Raw genomic sequence first — 25433 nt, 5'->3', positions numbered from 1 at the left:
ATAGTGGTCAGGGAATGCCTGACTGTTGGGAACATTTGAGCAGAGCCCTGGCCAAAGTGGATGCTATGAGTACCTGAGGGACACAAGGTCATCACTGAAGCAAAGGCGACCAGTGTGTGGTTGGAGCAGAGTGAGTCAAGGAAGAGAGGTTAAGGTTGGAGAGATAATGGCAGCGGTGAGATCAGCATTTCAGGTTTTTACAGAGTAAAACATAAGAAGAAAATCAGGTGGATTTGAACAGTTAAGTAATGTAGGACTTTACTTTTTTTCTCCCCAAGATTGCTGTGGTTTGGGAATAGATTATATGATGGGGATGAGGGTGGAAATGGAGGTGAAGGCGGAAGCAGGGTAACCCTTAGGAGGCCACTGCAATATCCATCTGATGGCTTGGACTGGCATGCAGAAGTGGAGGCAGTGAGAAGTGGCTAGATGATAGGTATACTGTGAAGGGCAAAGGTGAAAAGGTAGAGGTCAAGCACTGTTTTGCAAGGTTTTGACTTAACTGAAATAATAGAGGGATCCTTTACTGAAGTGGGGAAGACTGCAGGAAGAGCAAGTGGAGAGCCAGGACTGGGAAGAAAGCAGAAAGAGATTACTCTGAGGGTGGATTTGTGAGTTCTGAGTTTAGGGGAGGGGTATGGGCTGGAGATGCCAATTTTAAATTGTCAGAATCTGAATAGCATTTTAAGATATGAGACCAAAAGACTGGAAGAATGAATGCAGAAAGAGAAGTTGGAAGCCTTGGGACACCTGGGTGGCTCAGTGGTTGAGTGTGTCTGTCTTTGGCTCAGGGCGTGATCCCGGGTTCTGGGTTTTGAGTCAGGCTCCATGCGAGTAGCCTGCTTCTCCCTCTGCCTATGTCTCTGCCTCTCTCTCTGTGTCTCTCATGAATAAATAAATACAATCTTAAAAAAAAAAAGTTGGAAGCTTAAACTGTGGGGTCTGCAATACTAAAAGGCAAGCAGACGAGTGGAGGCCACCAAAGGAGATAGAGAAGTGGAATTCAGACAAGAGAAGAAAAGTGAGTGGTGTCTGAAAGCCACATGTACACAAAAGGAGGAAGTGAGTGACTCTGTCACCTGCTGATAGGTAAGATGAGGACTGAAAACTGCAGAACTAAATCTGGTAATAATGAGGTCACTGGAGACCTCAGAGGGGTGGGAATGAGAGCCTCCTGAAGTCCACTAAAGGAATTTTGATCCTTTAACAAAAGTTAAGATTCAATTTGTCTATTTTGAAAGACTACAAGGAAGATAAAGAGCGATCCTAACAAGGACTGAATCACACGTTACAGAACATATAACAAAACAATGAACAGGAGATTTAACAACCAGGAATTCCCTCTCAGCCATGATAATCCACTGACTAGGCATGCTGCCCAGGAAGGGCTGCTCTACTTACATTTTCATGTGGAGGACTTGTGACGTTTTGGCTGGTCCTTTGGGCAAACCTAGGAAAGTAGGATAAGACAGCATGATTACCCTACAGTGAGAATACAAATGCAAAAAGATGACTTCCTACACACAAAACCTAAAACGTACCTTCAGGCTGCAATGATATATTAATTTTATATAACAATAGCCTTCTGGTGTCCATGCCCATAAGCTTTTGGTGCCCAAATACCAAAGAGAATAAAGACAAAGCACTATCCCCAGCACTGGTAGCCCTGAGATCCTGAAGTATACATAATAAACCAGTGAGAACAAGCCTTCGGTTCTTCCATCAGAGTGGCTACCACACCATCATATCCTGAAGGAGGAGAAGCAATCCAGAATAGAGGTTAGGAAGGGTCCTGGTTCTTCTGGAGATAGAACACACACCCTTTGCCCTATCTCTCCCACTGAAGGCAATTATAAAACCTGGATAGGATGCATGAGGCAAATATTTGAGGGCTAAAGAATGAATAGTTACTGGATGACTGGGAAATAAGACTGCAATGTGAGTATCACCAAATCATTGGTGAACTTACCTTTTCTCCCCCCTCCCTCTTGTATTCCCAAACCTGAATGCAATGCAGCCTAAAACCCAAGAGTAGGCAGTGAGGACAATTCCAGGAGAAGCCCTTTTGTTCTCCTCACTCAAGAAGCAGGAAAGAGAAGTCCTAATGCTCAGAGGTAGAATGGAAATACCTTATCCCCCGCCCCTTTTTTTTTAGTTTCTCTTCTCTCAACCTCTAAACCTGAGGCAATCCCAAAGTGGCTGCAATGAAAGTAGAAGCAACAGGAACCCGTAGAGGTTTGTTCATCTGAGGGGACCCTTCCTCTCCAACAAGGTAATTGTGATTCCCAAGGGCAGGGCAAACTCTTATTGTTTTTGTTTTGTCCTTTCTGTTCTGCCATTTGGTCCCAGACACAAGCACAGTCAAGGAAATGCATGGCGTATAGTAGGGTAACTGAATCTCTAGCTGTCTGACTCAAAAAGGTAAATCCTAGAAAAGGAAAGCACCAGAGAAATCACAAAGCAGGAGAAATTTGGAAAAAATCATAAAGTTGTTTATAAAATACTGGGCTTACTTCTTGACCTGTGCCTCTGCGGATTTGATCCTAGTGGGGATGCAGATGATGTTGAAAACTGAACACATAGTCATCCAGATCTCAGGGTGGCATACACAAGACAGATCTGAATAGCACCACAGAGGCTTTGAAAATATAACTATGCTGGAACCAGTGACCTCTATATTACCAAATCTAGCACAGAGGCGGCAGGTTGAAGATGTGGCATGAACGTAAGGAGGCTGTTTGCCTTCCAAAGTCAAAATGGTACCATCCTCAACAGGATTTGAATAAAAGCAAGTGTACCATGACATTAAAAACGCTCAAGATATAATCCAAAATTATGAGGCAGGTGAAGAACTGGGAAAATTTCAATAGGCAAAAAAGAAAAGGCAATCAAGAAGATGCAGATGTTAAAATTATCTCAGATTTTAAAGCAGCTATTACACAAGTGCTTCAACAAACAACTGTGAACACTCATGAAAAAATGGAAAAATAGTTGCTTCAAAGAAAAATAAGATACAAAGAACAGTAATTTTAGAATACAAAAATACAGTAACTGAAATTTTAAAAAATTTACAGAATGAGCTCCATAGCAAAATGGGGATGAAAGAGGAAATAGGCAGCAAACTTGAATTTTAAGTCAATAGAAATGATCCCATCTAAAAAGAAAAAGAGTGCTAAAGTAATGAAAGGAACTCTAGGGATTTAGAAGACAATGATACCAGGTCTAACATTTGTGTCATCAAAAGTCTCAGAGGGACAATATAACATATAGTTTTTAAGAAATATTTGAAAAACTATAAGGCTGAAAACCACAAATTTGGTGAAAGACATAAACCCACAGATTCAGGAAATGCAGTGCAGTGGGTTGAATGGTGCCCTCACCCACAAAAAATAGTCCTGGAACATGTGCATGTGACTTTATTTGGAAAAAGTGTCTTTTCAGATGTAATTAAGTTAAGGATCCTAAGATGATGATATCATCCTATTTTACTTGAATGGGCTTTAAATCCAATGACAAGTGATCTTAAAGAGAAAACCAGAGGGAGATTTGAAACACACAGAGGAGAGACAACATGAAGTAGAGGCAGAAAGTCAGGTGATGTGGGCCAAACCAAGGAAGCCAAAAAATGTCTAGTCATCCGAATCTGGAAGAGAGAAAGAATGGCTTCTCCTGTAAGAGCCCTGCAGGGAGTGTGACTCTGCTGAATTTCAGATTTCTAGCCTTCAGGACTATGAGAAAATCAATTCCTGTGGTTTTAAAACACTCAGTTTATGGTGCGTTTTTTGATGGCAACCACAGGAAACGAATTCAGCAAATCCCAAACAGAATAAACCAAAAGAAATCCATGCCCAGACATGTCATAATCAAACTGTTCAAAATCAGGAAAAAAGAAATTCATGAAAGCATAGCATAGAGAAAACATGTTATCTATAGGAGAACAGTGGTGCAAAAGGATATAGACTTCTCATTAGACACCATTTAGGCCAGAAAGCGGGGGGGGGGGGGGGGGGGGCAACGTTTAAAAACTAAAAGAAAAAAAAATCATCAACCCAAAATTCTACAGCCATTGCAAACATCCCTCAGGAACAAAGATGAAATAAAGACATTCTCACATGAAGTAAAAGGAGATTTTCCAGTGCGAATAGACCTGATCTAAAAGAATTTCTAAGGGAATTCTTCAGAGGGAAGGGAAATCCTACAAAAAAGCAAAAGAAGATCAACAGAAATCGCAAATACTGGGTAAATCCTCTTCTTGAGAATACTTATGAGCATATCGTCTTTTTTTTTTCCTAATGTAGACACATATAAATAACTACAATATAAAGGGAGGATCTCTAAATTTTCTACATTTTACTTTAAATGGTACAATAGTGGTTTTAAGTAGACTGAATTATGTACATTGCAATCCTCAGAGCAACCAGTCCTCTCCCTCCTCATAATATAAACTACATGGTTACAGTCAACCTTGCGGTAGATAAGATGGACCACTGAAAACATTCAAACACAATCCAAAACTGAAGTAAGGAGGAAACTGAAAAAAAAAAAAGAAAACCAACAAAGAGAACAAATAAATTAAATAAATGATAACCTAAATCCAAACATAATGACATTAAATGGTCTAAATATACCAATTAAAGGCAGAAATTATGAGGATACATAAAAATGCATGACCCAACTATATGCTATCTATAAAAAAAGACACTTTGAATATTTTTATATAGTTAAAAGTAAAAAGATGGAAAACAATATACCATGTAAACACTAATCAAAAGAAAGCTAGAACAGCTATATTCATATCAAAGTAGATCTCAGGGCAAAGAAAATCACAGGGGATGAAGAAGGAACTATACCTAATGCTTTTAAGGGTCAATAATAGACCCTTAAAGACAAAATAATACTGAATGCACATGCGCTTAAATTTTATATAACTTTTTCTAGAAATAGGACACACTGTATAATTCTATTTAGATGCCATTCTTGAAAAGACAAACTGCAGTACCAGAGAATGGATTAGCGGTTGCTGGATGTGTGTGTTTGGGGGGTGAGTGTGAGAGGGTATGACTATAAAGGAATACTACAAAGGAGTTTTTGGGGTGATGAACTATCCTGTACCCTGTGGTGGTGGTGACATGAATCTACACATATGTTAAAATTCATAGGACTGCACACCAAAGAAAAACAATTTTAAGTAGACTGAATTGTACTTTACAGAATTTTTTTAAATAAAATAAAACACAGGGGAAAAAAACGCACTGAAATCAGACACACTTCATTTGAATCCTACTAGTTGGGCAACACCTTTGGGCAGGTTAATCTTCCTCTACCTTGGTTTCTTCACTTGTGAAGAAGTGAGAATGATGACACATCTACCTCCCAAGCCTACTGGGAGCACTAGTAAGGAATTAGTAAATAGGTCTTATTCTTTTTGGCCTGTTGCCTGATAGTAAGTGGACTATAAATATGACTTATTACTCTTCATCCCATAATCATTGTTTTTAAAGATTCCTTTCTATTATGAATAATTCTATCACTCATTTGTTCTGTGATGGTGAATAAACACAGAGGAGTGGAAAATTCTCAAGATTCTAAGACATTTTTGATGGCTGATTTTACCTTTCCTATGTAATCTCTGGCATACAGAGAATACATGCTAACCCAGAATACATGCTAAGACAACTTCAGTGCTTCAGTTCCTGACACTGTAAAAGACTGGTCTGACTATAGTTTCACTCAGGTATAAATAAGCTCTTTTGAAAATTAGAAAACAGATACAAAAGTCTCAGTCTAGAAAACAAAATACTGATATTACATGTTATCTTTTATTCCAGTGAGTTCCAAGAGTTGTAGTTACTTTTGATATCTGGATGTTGAGTGGACAACCATTATAGGGTTTCTAATGTATGATCAGCAAAGTACTGCTTTATGATTCTCCTGGGATGCTTTTTAAAACTAAAGAGTCCTACTACTGAGTCAGAATTTCTGAGGGCCAGCAATTTTACTTTTTAATGATCCCCCAAGTGATTTTTATGCACACTCAAGTATGAGATTCTTGATGTTACAGATTAAAATAAGCAGCTCTTAGCTAGGATTTGATCTTTTTATAAGCTTTCTAGAGACATTTTTATAATGGGATTTCACCTAGTCACCCCTTTCTCACTACCCAATACAGTTTGCAGCATAAAGGAAACAGAATCAGTTATTTTAGATCACAGTATTTACTAAGCAACTTTCTGGAAATTTGCCCACAGCACTGTACATTACTTGCATCACAGTCAAGGCCAGAGGTACCGACCCAACTAGTCATTTGTGACACAGCCACTGACACTATTCTTTCCCAACACATGATGCTTTCCTCCTCATCATCTTTCGTTTCTATTTCTTCCCAGTTTGATTTTCCTTTCTCATTTCCCTCCCTCTGCCCCCTACCACCCCCTAAACACCAAAAGTAGAAAAGTAATATAGTGATTGGGTACACTGGGTAAAAAACACTGGCAACTCTAAAAATAAATCTAAATCCCCTGATGTAAAAGATATGTATTTTTATCAAGATATGCAAGATAGTCCAGTGAAAAAATAAAGCAAAGTTCAGAAGAGTATGTACAGTATGCTGCATTTAATAAAGGAGAAAAAAAACACATTCATTATTTACCTAAAGACACTTTGGAAGGTCAAATAAGAAAATGACTACCAGGATAGGAGCAGGATATGAAATCAGGGAAGAGGAAACAGGAAGCATGGAGTAGGATTAGATCAAGTCCTATCCTTGTATATCTTTTTATATCCTTTTGATACCTGAATCAAGGAAATGCATCATCTATTACCTAAAATATATACATTTAAAAAGGGAAAAAAACAGCCTCTTATGTACAGAAAATCCAACTTCTGTTTTTTTTTTTCTGTATATACTCTATCCTGCTTCTTCTTGACCTTAAGGGAATCGTGTTTTTAGTTTCCTCCGCAAACTTTTGTTTCTTTACACAAAGAGGCAAATGTTTATATTATTTCCTACCTCCTCGTGCAAATGTCAGATAGTATCCACACATGACTTTGCACATATTTTCACTTCATAATATCCTGGTGACTGTCCCTCAAAGAGAGTCTACTTTTGTGCCCTAGCTGTATGGTAATACATTGGGTAGATATTTAGGCCACAACTGATGCATATTTGAGTCATTTCCAGTTACTAGCTGTGCCCAAATGTTGTCAAGAATAATCTTGTAAACATCTCATCTTGCAGAAACGAGTATGAATTCCTAGAAATGAGATGGTGAGTTCAAAAGTAAATGCATTTATAATTGTGATTGATGGGATCCCTGGGTGGCGCAGCGGTTTGGCGCCTGCCTTTGGCCCAGGGCACGATCCTGGAGACCTGGGATCGAATCCCACGTCAGGCTCCCGGTGCATGGAGCCTGCTTCTCCCTCTGCCTGTGTCTCTGCCTCTCTCTCTCTCTCTCTCTCTCTCTCTCTCTGACTATCATAAATAAATAAAAATTAAAAAAAATTTAAAAAAAAACAATTGTGATTGATATTGCCACTTGCCCCTCATAAGAACTGCATAATTTTGTGATAGGATCTGTCTTTCCATAGCCAATAAAGCATGTTAACAAAGATTTAGACTCTTACCAATCTGCAAGGTTAAAAACAGAAAGTCTTTGTAGTTTAATTTATATTGCTGTAAGTATTAATAAGGTTGAGCATCATTGCATCATTGCATCTGTTTGTGGGCCATTTGTAAATCTCTTTTTAGTGAACTATCAGTTCATTTGACCTGGTAACTTCATAGCTGTATAAACTAATCTTAGCCTTTTCTCCTGTAAAATGGGAATAATGACGACAGCATAGGTCCAAGAGTTTCTGCAAGATTAAATGGAATAAACAAACATAGCTTAGCAAAGTGGCTGGTACATGGCAAGTGCCCCATAACTGGTGTGGCCATTATTTGTTTTAACTCCCTTGTCATTTAAATTTCCCTTATTCTTCCCCCATCTCCTGTTACCACTGAAAAATAACAGAAACAGTTTATGGAAGGCTTATCACCTACTGAGTACTGTATTAAGAGGTACATATAGCACCTCACAGCATCTTTGCAAGAATCCTAGAAAGTATTCTCAGAAGAAAAATGAAGGCTCACATTCGTGAAGTTTCTCATCCAAGGTCATGCGGCTGGTTGAACGCAGAGCTGAGATTCTAACTTGGGACTGCCCGACTCTTAAGTCTCTACTTTACCTCTTCTGTTATGCTTTCTTATATATGAGGAATCAGAATGAGATGGTATTATCTTTGGAGTATTACTGGACATACTTACAGGGGTGTTTCTGTATTTTCCAAGGCTAGCAAATCCACCTGTGGATGAAGACTAGGTTTCAAGTTGTTTGTTCTAACAGAACTTGGAGAGCTGAAATCTAGAACACAAAACGGACTTGTTTGGCTTTAAAACATTGTCATTCAGTTGTTCTGTTCGATTTTCCACAATAAAAACAAAACAAAACATATACTTCTGCCACCATAAAATCATTCACTCTAACAGAAATTAAAGGACAGTTAATGGTAACTGGAAAGAGAAATGCTGCCACAAAGAGAGGATACTGTGAAGTTAACAAATGTTATTATATTGGGTTTTCTAAAATCCCAAACTGAGCTAGAATGGAAGGGATTTTGTGTCTTGTTCTGTTGAGTACAAAAGTAAAAAACTAGGGCATATATGGAGCTCTAACCTCTCTCCCCAAGATCTCAACCTCCTATAATCCTACGTGAGACACCCCAAAGTAGGAAAGTCTCAAAGTTTGGGTGGCTAAAATGTTGAAAAGGGGATTTTGAAGACTTCTACCTCAAAAGCCTGTGTTTTTTTCCTCTGCACATTTCACCACCATATAGTTCAGTCCTCCTAATTCCTGACTTTCTCTATTGCATCAAATACTCCCTTACTTAATGCTGTAGCATAGCAGAGAAATCCAAAGGTCATATAGTGTGTGACTCAGAGTAGTTTTAAGTTTGGTCATGAAGTTGAACTATCTCTATAAAAGCAGGCCAGGTGAATTCGATGAATTCCAGGGACTTAATCCTCCCCACCCCTGCCAATACATCCCGTTGCTGAGTTTGACCCAACCATTTGCCAAGAAATAACTATATCTCTTAATACAGTTCTCTGATATTTAAACTGACTTCAATCCTTCTCAGGTTGCATTTAATCATAAAACCAAGCAGAACTGTTCCACATCAAGCTCTTCTGCTGGTCTGAAAAGGCTCATGTGCTTATTTACTTAAGTCTGAAAGCTGAGCATTCATGGTGGTGAGTTCTCCCAGACTGGCCCTGGGCATTGGTGGACTGGGCCTTAGGTCTAAAAGATCACAGGATGGGGCAGAAGGTTCACTGGAAGTCTGAAAACAAAGCAAACAAAAACACAATTCAGAAAAAATGTGTTAGGTAATTTATCATCGCTTTCTCCCTAGAGACTTTTTTTTTTTTTAAAGGAAAATCCTATTTGGATGTATCTCAGAGGAGAACGCTTTACTCAATAGGCAACACTCATACTAATCCCATCTCACCATCTACACGAGTTGCTGATTAGACAATCTTCTTATGACCTCTTACTAGTAATTTAATAACATCAAGGTTACAGCAAATACTCTACACCACCAAAACCACCCCAAATTATTAACGAACATCTCCTGTTTTAAGACTTTAGGGTAAGCATTATTCCCTACTATACAATTTGTAAAATGTTCAACTGTTTTTTTTTTAAAGCATTTCTCTTCACTTACATTGGCATCTTCCCTCTGGTTCCTATTTTGCTCCAAAATTCTTTGTTGGTTCCGAGTGAATCTGTTTTGAGAGTTAGCAAAATATAAGTATTTAAAAGAAAACAGATATGAGGGGCATATGGGTGGCTCAGTTGGTTAAGTATCTGCTTTTGGCTCAGGTCATGATCCCAGGGTCCTGGGATTGAGTTCCACATTGGGCTCCCTGCTCAGTGGGGAGTCAGCTTCTCTCTCTTCCTCTGTCCCTCCCTCTCTGCTCATGCTCTCTCTCAAATAAATATTAGAAAATAAGAAAACAGATATGAAAATGCCACAATCCTTAATAAATTATTTACATTCTAATATCCAGGAACAAAGACAATCAGCCTTGTCCCCATCAACTCCCAATAAAGTACTTTAATAACTTTTTTCAAAAAAAATTTTTTTTTTCCAGTTTACAGGAGTAGTAATGTCTTTAGAGGAAACTGAGAAAAGGAATACATAATAAGGGCAGCCCTGGTGGCTTAGTGGTTTAGCGCCATCTTTAGCCCAGGGCATGATCCTGGAGACCCAGGTTCGAGTACCATGTTAGGCTCCCTGCATGGAGCCTGCTTCCCCCTCTGCCTGTGTCTCTGCCTCTCTCTCTCTGTCTCTCATGAATAAATATTTTTTTTAAAAAAAGGAATACATAATAAAAACTAGTAATGGGGTGCCTGGGTGACTCAGTTGGTTGAGCGTCTGACTCTTGATTTCAGCTTGGGTCATGATTTCAGGGTCATGAGATCAAGCCCCACATCAGGCTCCAAGTTGGATGCAGAGTCTGCTTGAGGTTCTCTCTCTCTCTCCTCCCCCCACTCATGCACTTGCTCTCTCTCTCAAATAAATGAAATCTTAAAAAAAAAAAAAACAAAAACCCACAAACTAGTAGCAGTTCCATCATCTAGAAATGGTCCCTGGTAACATCATGATGTATTTCCTTTTGGTATCTTTTTCTGTAAATTAATCTATTTTTAAACTTGTTGCAATTATACTTTACACAGTTCTGTATCCTAATTCAAGTATGTTGTGAGCATTTTTCCAGTTACTCAGAAATGCAATTTTTAGTGGGTGCCTATTTTACCTTATAAACGTAGCACACATTTAACTTTTTCTTTTTTTTTTTTTTCTTTTCTTTTTTTTTTTTTTTTTTTTTTTACCAGATTTTACTTATCCATTTGAGAGAGCAAGCAAATGTGAGGGTAGCGAGCTAGCAAGCATGAGGAAGGGGAGAGGCAAAGAGAGAAGAACAGACTCCCTGCTGAGTGTGGAGCCCAATGTAGGACTCGATCCCAAGACCCTGAGATCATGACCTGAGCCAAATGTAGACTCTTAACCAACTGAACCACCCAGGAGCCCCCACATTTAACTACTCTTAATCTCAAATATTTAAATTGTTTCCAACCCTGCCATTATAAGTAATGTTCCATAAAAATTTAAATACATTTAACATATTTTCACTCTTTATCTTCATTTTTATAAGATAGCTGATATCTACTAAAAATACTGACCTTTTACAATTTAAGTTTTGCATTGCTTATACACTGGGAATAAAAGAGGAGCAGATAAACAAACAATAGGTCTGAGAGAATAATGAAGTTGAAGGCAGTAGTCCAAGGATAGAGTGTCAGCTTTATTATCACATAACTATAGGATCATGGATATAATTTATGATCCTCAGTTCTATATCTGCTAAAAGAGAATAGCAGCATTTGAAGCATTTCCTCAGAAAGTTATTCTCAGAGGCGACCCCTAGAAAGATAATACAGGTGGATGAATGTGGAAATGCTTTGCAAACTAGGAGTTGCTTTAGAAACATACAGTATTTTGACACATCGGCTCCATGAACCTCAACATTTAAAAAAGCTTAGACTAAATTAGAACATGCACTTAGGTTTAAGGATTTTTCCCTTTCCAAACACATGCTTTCTTCTACCTCCTTATGGCATTGGCTTTTTGTACATTAGTTATGTGCTAAGTATGGACAACCCTCACAGATCAAGCCTTGAATAACAAACTTCTGTTTCCTTATTTGCACAACTCTTCCCTAGATGTAATGAGCAGAAACTCTGGGGGATGTTGGCATAGGGTAAATGCATTTTCTATGTGGATTGGTGTGAATCCTTGGGGAACAGACTGCGATGAACAGAATGAAGCTCCTTCCCTTCCAAGATATCTATATCCTAGTCATTAGATCAGTGAATAAGTTATGAGCTATGTTTTATTTTCTTTTTTCAGGTTCCTAATTATAGATCTTTGGGTGCATTTATGTACAACTGTTTTATACAATTGTACAATTGGATGGCAAATGGAAGTTTGCCTTAATAGGGAGACTTTAATAGGAAGATTAGCCTGGAGTATACAGCCCAGCAATATAACCATAAAGGCCCTTAAATGTGAAGAGGGAGACAGAAGAAGCAGCAAGAATGATCTAATATAAGAAAAACTAAACTGGATGATGTTGGCTTTGAAGATGGTAGAAAGGGATCATGAGCCAAGGACAGTGAGCAGCCTCTAGAAGCTGCAAAAGTTAAGCAAATGGATTTTCCTCTAGAGCCTTTAAAAAGGAATATACCCAGGACCCTGGGTGGCTCAGCAGTTTAGTGTCTGCCTTTGCCTCAGGAAATGATCCTGGAGTCCGGAATCCAGTCCCACATCACACTCCCTGCATGGAGCCTGCTTCTCTCTCTGCCTATGTCTCTGCCTCTCTTTCTCTCTCTGTATCTCTCATGAATAAATAAAATCTTAAAAAAAAAAAGACATACCCCTATTGACACCTCGATGTTAGCCCAGTGAGAGCCATTTCGGACTCTTACAGGTCTAGTAGGATAGTAAGTTTATGCTGTTTTAAACCACTAAATTTGTGATAATTTGTTACAGCAGCTATAGGAAACTAATACACCAAGACTACCAGCTTTTCTAGACACAAAACATTTGTCTGAATCTTAAGTGTTTCTGTCCCACAAATGACTGCAGTTGTTTCTGGCACACATGGTTCAAAGCAGAATCAGAATGAGCCATTCACAGAAGTAACCCAATCTCCTGATATCTAGATCCAAAAAACACACATCCCCCTTCAGAAGAAGCTTTTAGGGCAGCCCGGGTGGCTCAGCAGTTTAGCGCCACCTTCGGCCTGGGACGTGATCCTGGAGACCCCAGATCAAGTCCCACGTCAGGCTCCCTATAGGGAGCCTGCTTCTCCCTCTGCCTGTGTCTCTGCCTCTCTCCCTGTCTCTCATGAATAAGTAAATAAAATCTTAAAAAAAAAAAAAAAAGCTTTTAGTCCGTGGTCTTAATGGTTTGTAATAGAATTTCCCAAGATGAAAACCAGAAGGCAGCACTCTGACAGCCATGTAGTTTTTCTTAGCTATTTTTCCACTTAATAAGATTTATGCCACAGAAAATAAGAGGCAAGAATTTGAGTTTGTTCAGTGCTCAGACAATACCAGTCACTGAGCTCACTTGCTCAGTCAACACACGGTCATCTCTTCATATGAATAGCTGCAGTCTCTGATAGGCAGTATGTAAAAGATGGAGGTTTTATTTCACTGATTCTCTTGGTTCACTCATGATGAACAGAAAAAACTCTAGTCAATAAGTTAAAAGGCTCAGTGTGATGTTAATGAGGAGGAGGGAGAAATTAAGAGACAGGAACAAACCTAAGTCTTACAATTGCTTACTTTAGCAATTTTCTTGGAAATCATCAAGATTTGAATTTTTTTTTTTTTAGTCCAGCTCTATTCTATTTCCCAGAGGAACCACTAAGCAGGGTCCACACATGGGAAAACTGCCTCACCTAAATTGTCAACACCACTCCTACTGAGAAATGAGGACCTAGAAAAAGTATGGGGAGCTCAGATGCTCTAGAATTACTATAACAGGAAATCCCAGGATAGTTTTGGAAAGAGACCATGAGATTTGCCTGGAGCTATGGGTTTTTCTTTTTTCAGTTTCCTAATAATAGATCTCTGGGTGCATTTATGTACAACTTTTTTTTTTATTTTTATTTTTTTTTAAATTTTTATTTATTTATGATAGTCACACACAGAGAGGGAGAGAGAGGCAGAGACACAGGCAGAGGGAGAAGCAGGCTCCATGCACCGGGAGCCCGACGTGGGATTCGATCCTGGGTCTCCAGGATTGCGCCCTGGGCCAAAGGCAGGCGCTAAACCGCCTCGCCACCCAGGGATCCCTGTACAACTTTTTTATACAATATTTTAAAAGCACTGAAATAAGTTGTTTTAGATAGGTGACATTAACTGTTAACTCAGATTCATTTGCTTTAACTTATTAGGAAAAGTTCAAACTTACAGGAAAGTAAAGAGAACAGCATAATGAACATCCCATTCATCAGCTAAATTTAGTAACGGTGCATTTTTTTTGCCATATTTATATATTTTTTGCTAAAATATTTAAAATTATAGACTTTATATTTCACCCTTAGATATTTTAGAAGGGATTCTCCAAAAATAAAGACATTTTGGGCACCTGTGTGGCTCAGTCAGTTAAGTGTCTGCCTTTGGCTCAGGTCATGATTCCAGGGTCCTAGGATTGAGCCCCACATCTGGCTCCCTAATCAGTGAGGAGTCTGCTTCTCCCTCTCCCTCTTCCCTGGCTTGTGCACTCACTCACTCTCTCAAATGAATCAGTAGAATCTTAAAAAACAATAACATTATCAAAAGGACTTAAAACATAGGTTACGTAAATACTTGTGAATAAAATTGAGAGAAACAAAAGTGTATGTCCTTTACATGATCATAGCTACAAAAAAAATGTTGGAAAAACACTAAAATGTTAGTGACAAATGATAAATATTTAAAATCTTGCCTTCATAACTTTTCTGAATAGAAATTTAAAAAGAAATATTCATATACATAATGTCCTCACTACTGCTCTCGTTTTGTATAGACTACTTTCTTCATATAAAATATCCTCCTTTCCCATCTGTACTGTTTTATGTCCTTGTCCATCTCAAACTTAGGACAAACCTCACTTTTACTAAGATGCTTTGTTTATACTGTTCATCTATTTGAGTCTCCACTGAGTTGTGCAGACGTGATCAAGTGAATAAGATCCAGGCCCTGCTATGGTCAGATGTTTACACTGCCTGAGAATGCCCAAGAATGCTACTGGCACTGCTCAGATGTGCTCTCATTTGTGCAAGCCATATCACAAGCTCCCAGAAGGCCAGGACCACATTCCCGATCTTGGAAGGAAGGCAGGCTTGTCTTCAAGCTGTTCCTGATCCTAACTGAATGTTTACCCAGTAGGCACTCTCATAAGAATGCCAAGCCACTGGGGGGCGGGGGGGGGGACCAGACTTGGAGGAGGTTGAGGAGGGTACACATCAGCTCACCTCTCACATCCAAGGAGGGCGTTATTCAAATCCTCATTCACTTGAATCAGCTCCATGGTTACGTCTTCATTCTCCACCACTATGAGCAGGTCCATGATCCTCTCCTGCATCTCTCGACTTGTCTTATAAAGTTTCTGTCAAAGAAAGGAGAAAAATTTCTTTTTCCATGCTAGAGAAGTTCTATAAAGAAACTGGCCAATCTGTAAATGCTGGTTGATCACTTCCATCATGGGTTACTTATGGGAGATTACCAAAGTATTTATGTACAGCTTATCCTTCTTATCAGAAGGTAATGAGTTACACATGATTATATTTTCCTCTAAAAAAAACAAAACAGGTATCATAAGGATACTATGGTACACTGCACAGAACAAATGACTAGAAATTATAACTGGTATATGAGGTACTGCTCACAAGTTGCAGAATATAGAAATGACTTGTTTTCTAAATCTCGGGTTCCTCATTTGATAAATGGAAGTTATACTAGTTGCCACATCTACCTCAAGGGGTGACATAAAAAGCAAATGAGATATGTATAATGAGGAACTCTATGACTATAAAGCAACACATAAAACACAAAATGCTCACTGTCACTATTAGTGGTAGTAGAAGAAAGTAGTAGTTAAAATACATTTATAGTGGCATAATTTTCCTATTACATTTTACTTAAATAAAGTTTGCAATTACAACATCACATTCCAAGGTAAACGGAAACAAAATTAAAAAAAAAAAAGTCAGGGATGCTATCCTTGTTTGGACTACCTAGAGTCACTGCAGTAAGCCCGGACTGTACTCCTCAAACTAACTTTTCCTCATGAGCATCAGGAGTACCTACAGCCGAACCACTCATTCAGAATCTCCAGGGCTGAGGATCTGGGAATCTACATTTTTTTTTTTCAAGTAAGCATCTGAGGTGTTTCTTATGTACACGGGCAATTTGAAAACTGCTGCCTTACACTTATATCCTTATAGGCAAGCCTGAGGAGCATAAAATTAATATTCATGTTTCTTCAAATTCACCTCAGCTAGAATTTGTAAATGTAATAGTACATTAAGTACACTCTCAAAACGAGAGTGACAGAACTTGCTATATCATCATACTATTCCATTATCTGACTTGTTTCTCCTCAAGAAAGACCCACTGAAAAACTTAGAGCTGGCTAAACCATTTAGAATCTCAAACCATCTATTTATTACAAGAGCCCTGACAGGAAATCTCCAAATAAATTAATCAAACCATTAATAACTGGCATTTGGACTCAGAGGTAAAAGCCACTACCCTGTATAGAATTCTAACAAAAATATTTAGAAGATAAAAGGAAATAAAAAGGAAAAAAGCCATATGGACAGATAAAGGATAGATTCTGGGTTTTGTAACCACAATCTGCAGCCAGAAAAACTGTCCTATTTGCTAATGATGTGGCCACTATCAGCAGGGGTTGGTAAACTTTTTCTTAAAAGCTCAGAGAGTATTAAATATACTCTTGGACCATATGTTCTCTGTCAGAGAAAAAGAACTACCCAACTCTGCCATTATAACATGAGAGCAACCACGGATAACATGCAAACAAGTAGGTGCGGCCATATCCTAATAAAACAAAGACAGGTGGTAAGCTAAATTTGGCTTACATATGGCCTCCTGGAATACAAAGAGAACAGACTTTATTTTTTTAAATGATTTATTTATTCAGAGATAAAGAGATATATATATATAGAGAGAGGCAGAGACATAGGCAGAGGGAGAAGCAGGCTCCCTGTGGGGAGCCCAATGCAGAACTCAATCCCAAAAACCTGGGATAATGCCCTGAGCCTAAGGCAAACCCTTAATCACTGAGCCACCCAGGCAACCCAAGAGAACAGATTTTAGACTCAGTAGACCAAAGGCCTCTCCCATATGCATTCCTGATATGGGATTTAGTTAAATTTTAGATTCAGTTTTGTTTTTTACATATCTAAAAAACAAGGATAATGACTATCTTGCAAGTTGTTGTAAAAATAGGAAATGGTAAAGCTGAAACCCCATAGTGTCTGGCATACAGCAGGTAGTCAATAAATGTATTAACAACTGCATAAGGAAGTATCACTGGAAATTTAACAGCTAATATAATCCTGTAATACACCTTTACTCAAGACCCAATATTATACTGAGGAAAGAACAAAGAACGTGTTTAATATAATCCCCATGATGAATGAGAACTTTTCCATTAGTGAATGTAATGAAATTATTCTCCTTCTTATTCACTAGCAGCCTTGCTAGAGCAATGTCAAGATCAAGGAAATACAATGGCTGTTAGATGCCCATGACAAAAATGTAGAAATTAGTTTGAAATGAAATTTGCAGCCAACATCAATACCCTCGGTCACAAGAAGACCCTCCCTTTGCCCTCTCAAAAGACAGATGGAATGGAAACATGAAAGGAACACCATATTTCTCAGCAGGTTTGCAGAGCAGAATCTGTAAAACCTCTTCAAAAGCCAGCCCACTCTGATCTTTGCAATTGATGTTCGTCTCAGAGGAGGGCCACGCCACCTGGAAAGAGCCTAGATCAAGCACCATGAACCAAGAGGATGGGTCAGAAGTTCCCCACGGCAGGCACCTGGAGGGATGTGGATGTGGGGAGCCAGGAGGAGACAGTCAAAACACAGAGTAACAGCTGCTGGTGCATATGTCCATCACAGAGCCCCTGGAACTGCCCCCTTAAATATCATATCAAAGCAAAGGTAGACTTCTCAGTTCAAGGGAATTTAATCAATTCAAAAGTCTTTGGAGCAAAACAAAAAGAGCTCATTAAGAGTCTCTTCTGACATCCAGATGGCTCCTAGTACCCCACAGAGGACTCAGGAATTAAGGAAGGAGATCCTTTTGCACTTTCAACTCCAACCATAACCAGCCCACATTCAGCAACATAGTGCAACTCAATAAAAAGAAAAATAGGAGTGCCTGAACATCTCCTCTGAAAAAGTGAAAATGGGGGAAAAATGTGTTTCTTGCAAGCCTTCTTTGGAAATAATATCTGTAAGGTGATACTCCTATTATCAGCCCATAACATATTTCCTTCCTCTCAATCCTCCTCACCCAGACTACAGGAGCCCTTAGAAAATGTCTCTATCTGCAAAAAAATAAAATAAAATAAAAAACTACCCCTCACCCTAAAACCAAACAGTTCTCAGTGTCACCTGCTTGTAGTCCTTTTCCTTACACAAGAGGTCAGCTGAGTGAATAGCAAATTAACCTAGTAGAATCCTTTTTCCTAACCAAATATTTTCAAGATTTCCCCAAAACTCTTTGTCTTCAGTAACTCCTTAGCTCTTTTGCCCTAAATCATTAATTCCTCAACAAAGAGCATCGATCTATTCAATTCAGCAGGTACTTAGTGAACTCATTCAGTGTCAAAGCATGTACCATAAACATGCATAAACTGTATGGGTTTAGAAGCATATGACTTGGTTACTGCCTTCAGGTTGCTTCCAATCTGGCTAGAATAGTATAGGTGGCTATAGGTTAGCCACCTATACTAGAAAGTTGATTCTGGGCTCAAAATGAGAAGTTGGTAAATGGATAGAACATAGGTTCAGGAGAACAAGGCTCTCCCCCCAGCTCCATGACTTGCCACTGTGTGGGCTGATCATCCCCTTTCTGTAAAGGAAGGGAGATGATCTCAGAGACACTCAAAGTTGCTTCTACAAGTTTCTAAATGGTAAAGACAGTAAGAGTGTCCACTGAAGAATTTTTTTTTTTTTTTTTTTTTACGATTTATCTATTCATGAGAAACACAGACAGAGAGACAGGCAGAGACAGAAGTAGGCTCCTTGCAGGGAGCCTGATGCAGGACTTGATCCCAGGACCACAGGATCATGACTTGAGCCAAAGGCAGATGCTCAACCACTGAGCCACCCAGGCATCCCCACTGAAGGACATTTTACTGTTTGTTTTTTTCCTCCCAACTGGTAACAAATTATCCTTATGAGATGAAATTTTAAATTCACCTAATTATAAACTTATCTACTAAGCAAGACTAAGGCTTTCTCCAGTTGTACTCTTAAATCAGAACTTGTTTTCTTCTACAGAAGACTAAAACATTCTCTTTTTTTCATTGTCCTACTAGGGCTAGGCAAAAACAAGAGGAGACTGAAATGAGAGGTACAGGGAAGTCAGATATTCAAGGTTAAGAGCAAAGTAGCTCTAAGCCAAGTGTAAAATGCTAAGAAAGCAAAGGCAAGACTCATGCTATGATATTTCATCTCTGTGACTGAGCAGACACTTTTGATTCATCACAACACTGAGATTAGATGCTGCTCAGGATCCTTGTACCCCACTCTGGGAAACTAAATGAAATCCAGTTTCCACCCCAATGAAGGTCAAAGGCCATGAGAATATGGCAGCAGGGAAAGGTGCCCACTATACAATAGCTTTACTGCCTGGAAGTCTAACAAAGAGCAGGAGCTTCAGGATATAACTGTGTAGACTGGCCTGGAAGAAGAGAAAAGGGAATTCAAATATACCAGATTTCAGATGGAAGAACACAGACAGGGAACAGGCTCAAAAAACAAAACAAAAAACAACTCCCCCAAAACAGAACAGTTGGTAGCAGGTAAATAAATACCCACAGACAAAACAGGAAGAGATTCCAAATACAGAGGCCTGTTTTAACATTAACAAATTGCGTAAGACTGTGACCACTGGTAAACTGTATAAGAAAAGCCAATGAATTTTTTTTTTTTTTTTTTTAGAGTTTTGCCTTTTACCCTCCAAATTCACCATCCACACTCTCTGCTCTGGGGCATGGCCTGCAAGGAACATATCGCCAGGTCCCTTGCCCTCTCACTTGTGATTGAGTTCACAAGCAGCATGCACTGGCAGGAAATGGAAGGAAGGAAAGAGAGGGAGATCTGGCTATATTTTTCCCCCTCTAATCCTTCCACCAAAAGCACCTCTACTCTCAAGGCTGCTTTTCTCCATCATTCTCTCTTTTGGGTTCTGGCAAAACTTCCCTCTTGCCTATTTATGCCTATGGATATGAGTTAATAGCACAGGATAGTGAGCTAGCACCTGTGGTCTCCCTAAATCCTGCAATATCTTGCTGAATAAATAGTACCTTGATTAAACTCTCCTCTTATCCAAACTGAGTATGCCACATGTTTCACTAACATACCATACAAAGGAATGAAATTACATACTTAGGATCATTAAAATAGCATGATACCAACAGAGGGCTGAATAAACAGATCAAACAAACAGAACAGCCTCCAGAAAGATGTCCTTGTATTAGAATATAAAATACAATGAAGGAGTGTTTAAAAGTAATGGAGGTAGTATGAATTGTTAGTAAATGCTATTTGGACAACTTGCTATCTAATTGGGAAAAAAGAAATGAAGACACTGTCTCTCACAGCAAGGCTAAGTATTTTATTTTTTTAAGATTTTGTTTGAGTATGAGAGAGTAAGCATGAGTGGAGGTGGATGGGGATAGGGGCAGAGGGGAAGCAGACCCTTTGCTAAGCAGGGATCCCCAATGTAGGGGGCTCAATCCCAGGACTCTGGGATTGTGACCTGAGCCAAAGGCAGATGCTTAACCAAATGAGACACCCAGGTGCCCCAAAGTTTTTTATTTTAAAGCACACAAAACTTAGGGGAAAAAACATTAACTTATCAAAGATATTTTTACTGAGTAAGTCCATTATGGCAGGCATTGCTCTAGAAGCCAGAACCGGAGCAATAGGTGAGATAATCTTTGTGGAGTTTCCATTCTATTAAGCAAAGGCAGCTGAATAAATATTCAAGACAAGCTTTGAAGCCTAGGTGGAAGATGAAATGGTGAAGGGGCAGGAGACAAAAGTCCAGAGTCTAAAGCCTGGAAAGTCAGGAAAGGCTTCTCAGAGGAGGTAAGAATAAGTTGAGAGTGAGGAAAAAAAGCTGGCCGTTAGGGAAACATGATGGTCAAGCGTGAAATACTCCCCAGCAAGAACAAACCTGGTATGTCCAAGGACCAGGAGGGTGGCCAGTGGACATGGACCAATAAGAAGAGCTGCATGTATTGTGGAAGGAGAAGGGGGCAGGAGCTGATCAGGGAGGGCTTTGTAGCCAGAATAAGGAGGTTGGGTTTTTTTTTTTTTTCCCCAAGTGTGATGGGAAGCCACTGGAGGGTTCCAAGGAAGGATGACATGAGGTAGTTTACCTTTTAAAAAGCTATATATAGATATGGGACATGACCTGAGCCAAAGGTAGACAACCAACTGAGCCACCCAGGAACACCGGTTAATTCTTTACCATGTAAATTTTATTTCAATTTTTAGAAAAAGCATGCTGTACAGTTTTTGGTTTCCAGCAGTTTCCAGCTCGAGATCTTAAAAACTTTCCTGAAGACAAAAATACCTTAAAAAAATGCTGGACACGATATAATACTATTTTAACATATATGCCTCAGCTTTCAAGAAAGAATGAGGGGGCGCCTGGGTGGCTCAATCACATTCCAAGTCCATGGGTACAAGAGCTCCTGTAGCAAGCACTTTGGAACCCTTTGGACCTCATCCTATGTATCTCTTCCCTGACTGTTTATCTGTATCCTTTGTAACAGCCTCTATAATAAGGCAGCACATATAAATGTTTCCCTGAGTTCTGTGAGGCATTCTAGCAAACAGTCCAACCCAAGGAGGGGGTTGTAAGAATCCCAAGTTTACAGCTTATTGGTCCAAAGTATAGAATACCCAGATCTGCAACAAGCATCTGAATGAAGTGGGGATGGTCTTGTGGGACTGAGCCCTGACCCTGTGGGGTCTATGCTAACTCTGGGTAGTTAGTGTTAGAACTGTTTAATGTGTGTGCATGGGGGAACCTCACCCACTTGGTGTCAGAAGTGTTATGAGAAGAGAAATAGTTTTCTTTTATGAGTAATTGAGAGTACACGAAAAAATTCCAATTCTTGTCAAAAGCATATAAGAATAGCACTCCTCATGAGATCCCTATGTGTTACTAATGAAAAACAAAAAGAAAAATAAAGTTACACATTCAAAGGGCTCCGTAAAACAAGCTGATCAGGTGCCAGAACCCATTCAACTCCAATGGGCCATGAGTGGTATTCTAATGTTGATTTATACTCCAAGTCTCCTTGTTATTCAAGGCAACACACAGCCCTAAACTCTGGCATCGAAACAGCGTATTAGCATTATCCTTGCAAAATGCAACCAAACATCTGCACCCAAAGACTGACACAAAAAGGCATTTCAGTGTACTCCAGGACAGCACACACAAAGCTGGATTCACATATTCGAATGGGATGTTTCAGTGTATGTTTTTAAGGAGGGACTGCTTGCCACAAATGGATGAAGAGGGGAGAAAAATCATAAATCATGCTGCTTTAGAAGCTCTGAAAGGCCTGGGAAGACCATGTGGCATTAGAAATACTGCTGTGGCCATTTCTGAAAAATACTATCTGTTCCATATTCTTGCTTTGATATTTAATTTTTAAATTTAGTTAACATGCTTGTTACACATCCTGAGTCACAAAATTTATTTTCTGTAAAAGCCTTCAATTGTGGATTTTTAAAAAAGGATTACTAACTACATAGGAACTACATTTAATGATTAATTTTCCTTTTAACCTAATAGGATATATTATCTTTGTTGGTTAAGTATCCTCTTAGCTCTTTAAGTTATATTATAGAAATGAAGTCCAATGATAGTAAGTGATTTGTCCAAGGCCAAGAACCCCAAGAATCCTTAGCAAAATCATGTAATTTTCCTATGTAAAATATTCTAAAAATAATGTACTTACAGCCACTGATCCAAAATATTGATTTGTTTCTCAAAGCATATTAGGCTCATCAGCCCAATCTGTCAGATGTTAACATGTTCCATAAGATGTTAACATGTTCAGCAAATGGGGATTATTTGGTCAAATACATTTGTAAATGTTGGGTTAAACAAAGAGTCTTAGGCATCTTTAGTACATTAAGAAGCTTTATGAATCTCTGAGAGGAGAAATGTAATAGGCAGATTTGCAAACTTATTTGATCACAGAGATCATTTCTCTCTTAGAATGTAGAATAGGGCAGCCCCGGTGGCGGCGCAGCGGTTTGGCGCCTCCTGCGGCCTGGGGTGTGATCCTGGAGACCTGGGATCGAGTCCCACATCGGGCTTCCTGCATGGAGCCTGCTTCTCCCTCTGCCTGTGTCTCTGCCTTTCTCTCTCTCTCTCTCCTCTCTCTCTCTCTCTCTCTCGAGTAAATAAATAAATCTTTAAAAAAAAAAGAATGTAGTAGAATGTAGTGTAAGTGGTAAAGGTTGTCTTCAACCCTTTCTTAGAATCACTTCTTTAGCACTTATCTCAATGTCACCAGATGCATCTTTCTAAAATTGTATCTGGTTATATTGCCCTTCATCTTCTATTCCTTTATGGCTCCCTTCTGCCATCAGAGTGAAAGCCCACTCTAGCATGGTATATAAGGTCCTCAATAACCTGTATAGACCAGGTCTTACCACTCCTCACCTGGAGCTTTATGTTCTCAAGCTGTGGTTTTAAATGCTCTTTTTATCCCTGTGTCCCTGAGAGGTACCACAGACTCAAATCCAGTAATAGTGGGTGGGGAGTGGTACAGAGTTCCTTAAGAGGTATATCTGATTCCTTAGTGATCTCTGGAAGTAGGCTTGCACAGATATAGCTTGAGAAACTTTTAATAATGTTTTTAAAAATTTAAAAACACTGAGTTCATGGGTGGCACAAAAATAAACCAAAGCCTACATGTGGCCCACTGGCCACAGTTTGCCAACTTCTGGGTTAGGGGAAAGCATAATGCAGGACATCCAAGGCTGCCCATAAGCAGTAATGCTGCAGAACATGGAAGGAAAATGAAGGATGCTCCATGCCTAGAGACTACAGAGGCTAGAACAAGATGGCACAAGGGGCAGCCAACAGACACCCAAGAGGTACAGCAGTGAAACAACCAAGCAGGACAAGCAGGCCCACACCTCTCCATTTGAGACCAGAGAACTGAGATGGGAGTATCTCTTACCAAGTGGGAGCAATGCTTGGGGCAGAGACAAGGTATTATTTCAGTTACTGGAACATGAAGAGCTAAGGGGATACTTAACCAGCAAAGGTAATATTAATATATCCTATTAGGAGGTTAAAAGGAAAATTAATCATTAAATGTAGTTCCTATGTAGTAATCCTTTTTTAAAAAATCCACAATTAAAGGCTTTTACAGATAATAAATATTGTGACTCACGATGTGTAACAAGCATGTTAACTAAAATTTAAAAATTAAATATCAAAGCAAGAATATGGGACAGATAGTATTTTTCAGACATGGCCACAGGAATTAGCATGCAGGAAAAGTAGGAAGCTTATACACTCAGAAGATCAGCTACCCATATATCCCATCCAGCATCATCCCCTACCAATCTTGCACACTCTAAAAATGGTACCAAGCATATGCTGCTGCGATTGTGTCTTATCCTCAGCACCCAGGTGAGCTGGGTCACAGAGAATGCTGACTGCTGCCAGGGAACTTCACACAAAAATGAGCTCACAGTCACCAATCTAGCAGATACCTGAGGAATATGACTGAAAGAAATGATGAAGAATGTGCATTCAAGGAACAAGAATCCAAAGAGCAAAGGGAAAAAGCAACCAAAAAATAATTACTATCCTTAGAAAAATAGAAGAGGAAAGCACATCAATGAAGAAAAAGTTACAAAAATCCAAACTGATTAAGAAAACAAGTTTTTAAAGATTTATTTATTTGAGATAGAAAGAAGGAGAGGAGTGATAGAGGGAGAGAATCTCAAGCAGAACGTCTGCTGAATGTGAAGCTCCATGCAGGGCTGGATCTCATGACCCCAAGATCATGACCTGAACCGAAGTCAAGAGTTGGATGCTTAACAGACTTGTGACACCCAGACATCCCAGGAAAACATAATTTTTGAAATAAAATGTTCATTAGAAGGGCTGAAGAGACAAACTGATGTGCAAGTTTCAGAGAAGTACACAGAATGGAGAAACTTGCCTAGAATTACAACATGAAAGAATGAAGAGATGAAAAGTACAAGAAAAAATGTTGAGAGATTAGAAAAATACAACTGGAAGTTTCATCATCTAAGAGAAGTTGCATATGAAGAGATCACATGGTAGAAAAGAAATACCTAAAGAGCTGAGAATTTCCCAGAATTAAGATACAGATATTGATAGGGCAAAAAGGCTTATCAAATACTACACAGGATAAAGGAAACACATACATGCACATACATCCCCCTACACACAGTATAGTGGAATTTCAGAAATAGTAAGGTAAACAGAACTCATACA

The 25433-nt window shown here is 39.1% G+C and overlaps 1 protein-coding gene across 1 annotated transcript in view; it reads right to left on the bottom strand.

Moving 5' to 3' along the window:
• The window catches only part of TOM1L1 (target of myb1 like 1 membrane trafficking protein), a 47995-nt gene that overhangs the window by 5964 nt on the left and 16598 nt on the right, over positions 1–25433 (bottom strand). Inside the window, exons 8-12 of the mRNA XM_055335458.1 lie at positions 15131–15264; positions 9763–9823; positions 9261–9378; positions 8306–8402; positions 1402–1450 (exon numbers count right to left, since the gene is read on the bottom strand). Of these exons, the coding sequence (XP_055191433.1) occupies positions 1402–1450; positions 8306–8402; positions 9261–9378; positions 9763–9823; positions 15131–15264 (459 nt within the window). The remainder of the gene's footprint in view (positions 1–1401; positions 1451–8305; positions 8403–9260; positions 9379–9762; positions 9824–15130; positions 15265–25433) is intronic.

The sequence above is a fragment of the Nyctereutes procyonoides genome, unplaced genomic scaffold (assembly GCF_905146905.1).
Source record: "Nyctereutes procyonoides isolate TBG_1078 unplaced genomic scaffold, NYPRO_anot_genome, whole genome shotgun sequence".
Taxonomy (NCBI): Eukaryota; Metazoa; Chordata; class Mammalia; order Carnivora; family Canidae; genus Nyctereutes; species Nyctereutes procyonoides.
The sequence above is the reverse complement of the archived record's forward strand: the minus strand, read 5'-3'. Positions and strand labels throughout refer to the sequence as shown.